The 9,062-nt window shown below is 42.1% G+C and overlaps 1 protein-coding gene across 1 annotated transcript in view; it reads right to left on the bottom strand.

Annotated features, from left to right (window-relative positions):
* Positions 1-842: 842 nt before the first annotated feature.
* The window catches only part of LAMA1 (laminin subunit alpha 1), a 256,439-nt gene continuing 248,219 nt past the window's right edge, over positions 843-9,062 (bottom strand). The window contains exons 61-63 of the mRNA XM_082258773.1: positions 7,279-7,412; positions 6,703-6,925; positions 843-1,237 (exon numbers count right to left, since the gene is read on the bottom strand). Of these exons, the coding sequence (XP_082114899.1) occupies positions 1,077-1,237; positions 6,703-6,925; positions 7,279-7,412 (518 nt within the window). The 3' untranslated portion in view covers positions 843-1,076. The remainder of the gene's footprint in view (positions 1,238-6,702; positions 6,926-7,278; positions 7,413-9,062) is intronic.

The raw sequence follows: 9,062 nt of genomic DNA, 5'->3' as shown, positions 1-9,062 counted from the left end.
TGTAAGGGGGCATTGAAAGGGAGCCTGATGTAAAAGAGGACTCTGATATAAAGTGAAGCTCTTAAGGTGGGGTCTGACATAAAGGGGGCTCTGATGGGGGGCCATAATGTTAGGGGGCTCTGATGGGGACCATGATGTAAAGACAGACTGTAATGGGGACTTTGTTTTGATTTTGTTTTGTTTTACTGAAGTTATTTCTCTTATGTTCTGAATCATATCATGTGAATTCCAATTAATTTATTTATAATACTGACTTTTTTTTCCCGCACGTGAACATTTGCAAAATATACAATGTGGCCCTTGTACTGAAATGTTTGAAGACCCCCACTATAGAGTAATAGAACAGTCAGCAGACTAAAGAGGTTACCCCTTTGCTCACTACAAGCATGTTCCTTGTTAGCACATTTGCAAAGAACACACTTGATTGGCTTGCACTCCTACCCATCCTTTCCTCAGTCTGAATGCTGATGTATAGGTGATTGCAGGAGGCTGATATCAATTCAGATTCAGTTACTAAGGCTGCATTCACACTTGAGCGTAGCGTTTTTTACCGCGATTTTACCGCGATTTTACCGCGATTTTTTCAGGCGTTTTTCATTTAAATCTATCAAAAACGCTGGTAATCAGCCCAAAAAGAAGCTCATGTACTTTTTTCAGCTACAGGCGTTTTGCAAAACGCTCAGATGTGAACAGGGGCCATTTAAATGAATGGGGTTTTACTTGTTGGGCGTTTTGGAAGCGTTTCTTTTGAGCGTTTTTGGAGCTGAAAACGCCCAGGTGTGAATGGAGCCTTACACTAGCTGTATTAAAAAAAATGAATTTATTGATTAATAATGATATAGAGCTGTATTTGTTTCACTTTGTTCTGTCTGGAGTTCAGCTTTAAGGGATATAAAACCTCAAACCTCATGAGATGATATTGCTTAATGCTTTGCTATGTCACAGGGTTAGATCACCACATCTGAAAGCCTGACACAGCGTGCACTTAAATTATCTCATGTGTGATAAGACCATTTGTGATTAATAAACCCTTTGTGTTCAGGAATGGGGCGACAAGCTGACAATATTCCTTTTGTCTATAGTTGGGTTCCTGGACAAGAATGAGGGAAGACTCCACGTAACTCGAATGCTTTGCTAAAGTCGTTGGCCTCAGTCTGGGTTCCCTTCATCAGTTTCAGGTTCCTTATGCAACCACGGAATGAAGTCTGGCTGGTCAGACAGTTTTGCTTCACACCAGCTACACGGAACAAAAGAAAAACAGAATAATCACATTGTAAATATTTGACTTTGAGTCTTTTGTATGTACAGTTGTTATAGCTAGAATACTAGTATCTATGGCAGGTAATGCTTGCTATGTGGATTTTCACCACATTCACTGAGCAAAAGTAAAATTCTATTTAATGTGCAAATTCCTTCGCAAAGTGAGCAGCCTATTTGCCTTTAGCAAACCCTATTAGTCAGAGACAAAGGTGCCTTATTTCTCACACTGCAGATATACAGCTATGAGGCTGCAGGCACAGGAGTGCCTAGGCACACTCACACACCAGGAAGTACACTACTGTTTTTCAAAAGGAATTTTAGAAAAAAAGCTAAATTTTTCAGAGTATTGCCTAGGCACACTGAATATTTAAAAAAATATTCCTATAGCATAGTCAATATTCACTTTTTTAGTTCATTTCCCCTTTACAAATAACAATATGGCCTGGTGAATCCAGTCTTTGTTCTTTTGCAGAGCTAAACCCACTGCTAAAATTGTGTTGGATGCTTGGGTTTCTCCACTCTCTATATCATTACTTCATACCCACTTTACAGCTGGCTTCCACACTGGAGAGGGCGAAGCCATAATCCTTGGGTGAGCTCCTGGCAATGCTGAGTATCCCAAGTCTCATACAAAGTTCAGAAGTCTTCTCCCACACGTTTTGGGACCCTCAGTGTTCCCAGGAAGCATTGTGATATCACCCTCACCTAAACACCACGAACACAAGTCCGTTCTACAGTCACTTTTTAACCATAGGTGTGTTTTTTTACAGCTATAAGGTAGTTTATGGTTGGGGAAGCCAGATGCAACAAGCAGACTTTCCCTTTAGTGCAAGTTCTGCTTTAGCCTGGGTTCACACTGGTGCAACATATGCTTCCAACTCTGAGAGCACAAGTTGCATGACGTGTATAAATCCATGATTCCCTATAAGAGCCATCTTAACTAGTCTGACTTGTGTCGGTCTGATTTTGGAAAAGGTTCCTGCACTACTTTGGTCTGATTTCAGCCCATTGAGTATCATTGAAGTCGTATTAAAGTCGGTTCAGCATCTTAACTGATCCGACTTGTGACATGCGACTTGTGCTCAAAGGCAATGTTAGCATTGCAAAACGTATTGAAAAAAAAAAAAAAAAAAAACATATCCATACCAGACCCAAGTTGCATTCATCTCAAGTCAGATCCTGCTCATAAAAGTCTGACCAATGTCTGACCGATGTTACGGGGCAAAGTCGGATCAGAAGTCGTGGGACTTTTATGTCAGAGCAGTGTGAACCCGGCCTTCATTTCACCTTTCCCAATTCACTTCAAAGCATTTAAAGTGGAACTTCACCCTAAAGTTCAGCTTCATGCCCCCTTCCTTCTATTTTTGGCACATGTTGTGGGGTGGAGGAGGGGAGCAGGTACTGTACCTGGTTTTAACAGGTACCTGCTCCCACTTCTGGTCGGATTGCTGTGGTAATCCACTGGAAGTTCAATAACAACCCCCATCCCCTCCCCCCCGCCCCCCGGGCGCAACCTTCTGGGACACATCACAGGTCCCAGAAGTCTGCATAACCATTTACCAAGTGCAGTGCAGCTTGTGAATGTACAGTGGGCAGCCAGCTGTAAAGTAAGGAATCACATCTGGCTGCCCACAATAAACATGCTGGTGCCAGGGACCCGAAGACTGGGGAAAAAGCAGTTTGGGTGAGAACAGCGCTTGATCCTGGGACAGATGTGTGTCCTTTTATAAAGAGTCAGAAACTACAGTATTTGTAGCTGCCAACTTTTATATTTTTACCCGAAAGGGTGAGGAGCCGCTTTAAGCAAAATGGCAAATTTTCACTGAAATCTCCCAATTTCCGTTAACTCTCAATTTCGCCCATTCACAAAATTAAGTGGAAATTTCCACAAATGGAAAAAGATGACAGAAATTTCTACATTTTCCCACCCCATCTGAATAAAAAAAAAAAAATTGAGCTATTGTAGGATACATTGCAAAAGTAACAACTCAACAAATATATTTATCTTTAAGACTCGGTTTAGACTAGCCCAACTCCAAAGTTGCATGACTTCGATGTGACTTTTTACACTCTGTGGCATTGGTCATATCAAAGTCGGACCAAAGTAGTGCAGGAACCTTTTCTAAAGTCAGAGAGACTTGTGTAGTATCAGTTAAGACAGCTCTTATAGGGAAACATTGAATTTCACATGTCATCTGACTTGGGGTCTCACAAGTCAGATCCTATGTCACATCAGTGTGAACCAAGCATTATATTATCAAATGTAGCCATAAGAGGAAAGAGTTAAAATGCACAAAGCTGACACTGCTTTGCAGCTATTTGGCTACACAGCAGAGGGTGAGGTCTGGCTCCAATCACTGCCATTAGTGACTCATCCTTCCTTCCATGTGGCTGCAGCAGATCTCATCCACACACAACTGGGCGCTGTCTTTTTTATTAGAGTGAGGTCATGTGCTCAGCACATTACATTGTGGGCACAGCACATTAAATGGTGGGCATGGCACATTACATGGTAGGCACACCACTCCACATTACATGGTGGACACAGCTCATTACACGGTGGGAACTTTACAGCACATAACATGGTGGGCACAGCACATTAAATGGAGGGCACTGTACATTACAGCACATTACATGGTGGGCAAAGCACATGACATGGTGGGCACAGCACATTACATGGTGGGCAAAGGACATGACATGGTGGGCATGGCAGATTACATGGTGGGCACAACACTCCACATTATATGGTGGACACGGCACATTACACGGTGGGTACTATACAGCACAGCACATGACATGGAGGCACAGCACATTACACAGAGGGCACTGTACAATACAGCACATTACATGGTGGGCACACGCACACCATACCATATAGTGGACACTGCACTGCACATGACATGGGGGAACAGCAGTATGCCCCCAGTACAATCATTGCACCCCCAAGGTCAGTTTCTGCACAATCCTCAGTGTTTACTGACCTCATCTCAGCAGCATGGGAGATTTCCTTCCTCCCAGGCTCCTGCTGAATAAGATGACATTAGCGCCCCACCCCCAGACACAGCTGCCTGAAGCTCCCAAACACTGAGGATCTGTGTGTGCATATCTTGTGATAGGAAACAGGCAGCAGCACTAACAGGACTTGGCTGCAGACCTGTCTCCTACATTTGTATAGTGTGAAGAAGAGCACAGTGGGACCCTCTTTTGTCGGGGAAGGGACACATAGCTGATTATGGACGCTTGGAGCTGCAGTTCCAATAGCCAGTAATCTGACCCTGCCTGCCAATAAATGGAGAATCAGTGCGGTCCAGAAGGCAATTGCCACCCTGCCCAGTCCGCCCCTGTCTACCACCATGTATTGCAAGGGCCTGCCTGACTTAATAGAGATTGATTGGTAGTTGGGTAGGTCCTGATATTACATAGTTTTGGTAAAACTAAGTTTTACTGTACAAAGAAGGAATGGTCAGATTGTACCATGTACAGTGACCCCTAGGACTTATTTACACTAGCGGCAAGGACCACCGCACCTCTGAACAGTGATTGGCACTTAGATCCCTTCTCAAATGAGTTTGACAGGCAGAGAGGAGAAGATATGTTGACTCCTCACTGCTGTTTTGTAATGGCATGCTACCGTGCCACAACTGTGTGCGCAGTTGCAGTGCACCCCTATTCACTTGAATGGGTCGCATTCAATGGGGGGGGGTAGTGCCTGCCAAACGCGCAAGACTGTAAGATTCCTGTCGTGAAGCAAAGCATTGTGGCAGCGGCATGTGTGCCCCCTTACAGCTTAAGGGGGAGTTGTTGTGGGGGCCAGTAAAACATGGCTCAAATTATTGGTTTTACTGCCCTGCAACTGGTAGTGTAAAGGAGCTCCTAGGCTGGCCATACATGTTCAATTTTTTTGTCCAATTTTCCTTTACCTTAAACAATGTGCCTAATTGGATACAATTGAAAGTTGTTTAGTTGTAACCTCATATATGGTTTTTGGTAACTCTAAAGGAAAATTGTATGAGAAAATTGAACATGTATGGTCAGCCTTAGTCATTGTAAATTATTATTAATAATATTATGTAATAGTGCCTTTTCCATATGCTCTCCAAATAACTGCATTCTGTATATGAATTTGTCAGTCCAGAGCGCTCACACCAGCCTCCAACATGGCAAGTTTATTTTTATGCAAAATATTAATAGCCTTGTATGTAATGTAATGTAATGTATAGGCTAAATATATAGAAGCAGCCAATTAAGGGGTGGACTGACATTTCAGAAAGCAAAACCTAAAAACTAGAAAAATTACCGTGATTTAAGGGTGCACTCACACTGACTGTTTAAACCGAGCCTGGGCCTTAGTCCAGGTCATATGTGTAGTGAGATATTGGGAGGGGGGATTTACTAAAACTGGTGCCCTCAGAATCTGGTGCAGCGGTGCATAGTATTTAATCAACTTCTAACTTCAGCTTGTTTAATTAAGCATTGAAATAGGGCTCGGCTTACACTACCCGACTCCAAAGTTGCATGATTTTCAGTGCAACTTTGGAGTCTGACTTTGATACAACTTTGATAAGACTTTTATACTTTCTGGCATTGAAGCCATGTCAAAGTCAGATCAAAGTGGTGCAGGAACCTTTTCTGAAGTCGTGGCAACTTCAATAGTGTCTATTGGAACGCCTCTCATAGAGACACATGGCATTTCACATGTCCTGTGACTTTGGGTCTCAAAATCTGATTCTAATGCCTCGTACACACGCAACGATTATCGGCCGACCGATCAGCCGTCTTTTGTCCAGTGTTGTTGTGTTGGTTGAAATGTGCTCTAGACTGCACACGAATTTTCTCGGCCAACAACAACCAACTTCAGAAGTGATGTCATGTGCTGGTTTACTTTCCGTGTTTTTTCTTCTCTGACCATGCCCAGTCTTGCTCATCTGATTTTTGTCTGCCGAAATCTGTACTGACTGATGGAAAATCGGCTGTTCTGTTGCCAACAAAAATTTTATAGCATGCACACCAGATTTTGTTCGGCCGAAAAGTCGCAGTCGGTTGTCGGAATCATCATACTAACAAGCCGATAATCGGCCGATCGGACGTTGGCCGAAAATTCACGGCCAACAATCGTTGCGTGTGTACGAGGCATAAGTTGCAGGATTGTCAGCAGAGCCTTAAATCTAGAAGCTGATTTTGTTACTATGCACAGCTGCACCAGATTTTGTGTGCACCAGTTTTAGTAAATCTCCTCTTATATCTTGTTGTTGTGAGTAACTACAGAGCAAAGTATTTTTTTTTTTATTATTATTTACTGAATTTATAACAACTTCTATAATACTAGAGAAAGAAACAGTGTAACTTCAAGCAGCAAAACATTTGCAAACCCCTGTAAAATATGGCATTTTTATGTTATTTACGTGTTTAGATGAAGTAAATGCTGTAGATATATACACTTACCTGGATAGCCACCGACATACACTGGATTATTTGTATCTGCAGAGGTAGACTGGACGTGAGGACTGTCAGTCTGAATTGTGTTTCCATCTACTATGAGTACGATTTTGTGCTTTATCTTATTGGCATGAATCTGGTGCCACTTGCCATCGCACAGCGAGTTGGTGTCTTCTGGCTTATAAATTGCTGTTATTCTACCAGCACCATTGTTTACATGGAACAGAACCTGTAAAATATAATTCATATAAAACTCTGACATCCATGGATAAATACTTTCTCATAAAAAAGAGACATTTCTAGCTAGACCTGTTCTAAAACAGTACAGATCAACACAATTCAGATATACAATCTACACATAGCTGGGAGGAAAAATGAAATCTTGTGTTTGGAACGTGGCTATTAATATTACAGGTAGATTTCTCACACCAGGGAAATAGATATACTAGTTCCCTTATGTGGCTCCTTTTATATTACCATTTCAACTGTAAACTGCATTCTTTATACAGATTTTGAAACTTTTATTTCTCCATATTGGCTGCAGGTGGAAAATGTTACATTTCTACTTGGAAATAAACTTACCCTGCCATTCACAATTTCCAGGCCAATGGCATCCACTTTGGCACTACTAATTCCCAGGAGAACACCATTCCTGGCAGTAGTGCGGAATTCTAGAGATATGTTCAAATCCGATCGTACTTTGTAACCTTCTTTTACTAAATAAAACAAAAAGTAAAATTATAAAATCAATACACAACCCACAACATAATCACATCAATTATTTTGTTTCTTATTCATCATTTAGAATGTTTATTATTTTATTGAATTTCCCTTTTTTTCACTTAATTATCCCAAATGTATTTTGTTGAGTTGCAAGCAATTCATCATCAAATAATATAAAACAACAACCTAACTGATTATTTTGACATTACCTTTATTAAATAAACAGACACATGCTGTTTTACCTGATTAGACAAAAGCTAATTTTAGCTAAGCAAATTGTAGTTTCTTATGTGACTGGTAATTTCCAAGTTATCATTTCATATACAGTATATGTACTGTATACACCATAAGGGCCGATTAAAACAAACTATCTGCAGATAGCAGTAGTCCACTATACCAATTCGAATGCATTTTTCAGTCACCTGAAACCACATTTTATTGGTTGCTATGTCTTACTGCTCTTACAGTGTATCTAAAACCAAAAATTAAAATGTAATATATTACAGCTGAACAAGCCTTAGTAGTGATGCCTGCATTCGTTTTCTTTTTTAGGCTTTTTCTTTTATTTTCACCTGTTGATCTGCTCACTAAATATGATATTTTTTAACTTCCTTCAACAGACATCGCTGTCCAGCAAAAATGACAGTTCGAGGGTTGAGACAAACCATCTACCACTGACAGGGGTGTTTAAAATGGCCAGCTTTTAGACATAAAGGTAAAACTTCTAACCCAAAAGGAAAAAAAAACTATTTCTGTAACTACATAAAAAGTGTTAGTTTAAAGCGGAGCTCCCCCCAAAAGGGGAAGTTCCACTTTAAGGCCACCTCCCCTGCTCCTGGTGCAGAAATGGCACTTTTAGGGAGTGGGGGAAAGCGGGTACCTGATTTTGACAGGCATCCACCTAGGAAATTCTACTCCCCCCCCTCCCTCCCTGCAGTCTTCTAGGACACGTGACAGGTCCCAGAAGACTACGGGACCATTCACAAGGCGCAGCACTGCTCATGCATGCGCAGTAGGCACTGGGCTGTGAAGCCGCAAGCTAGGGACAGAAGTCAGGAGGGGAGAATGACTAGGGTGAGCCCATCACTGGATGGTGGGAGAGATGAGTGTCTGTTTATTAAAAAAGTCAGCTGCTACAGTTTTTGCTGACTTTTATTACACAGGAGACTGGAGCTCCTCTCTAAGTTCAGCTTTAAAGAGTTTGTTACCCCCCCCCCCCCCCAAAGATAAAAAATAAAGATCCTGTTCCTTTAAAGCATGAAATACATCACAGTGCTTGTGCTTTAAAATTTGGCACCTTCTATCACCTACAAAACCTGGCTGATCCTGCCAGTTTCCCCCCCCTCATTGTATGCTGACCACGGTATATCGTGGCAGCTGAGCCCTGATACCGTGGTCAGTGTACGTGCCTCCGTCATCCGCAGCCCTCTGTCTCCCTCTGTCCTCCTCCCCCTCCCCCTCCCCTCCCTGTTCTCTGCTCCTGTGTCAGGTGCCTGCCCCTCCCCTCCCTTCCCGCTGCTGAAAAACATTTTAATATCTTATGTAATCCTCTTTTTTTCCTAATGCTAGGTGCTCCTGTCACTGTGCTTTATAAAAAACAATGCTGGCTATATCCGATTTTAGAGCGCTGCTCGGTCGTCATG

This window comes from Pelophylax lessonae (genome assembly GCF_965119305.1).
Source record: "Pelophylax lessonae genome assembly, chromosome: 5".
Classification (NCBI taxonomy): domain Eukaryota; kingdom Metazoa; phylum Chordata; class Amphibia; order Anura; family Ranidae; genus Pelophylax; species Pelophylax lessonae.
This window is presented reverse-complemented; position numbering and strand designations above follow the sequence as displayed.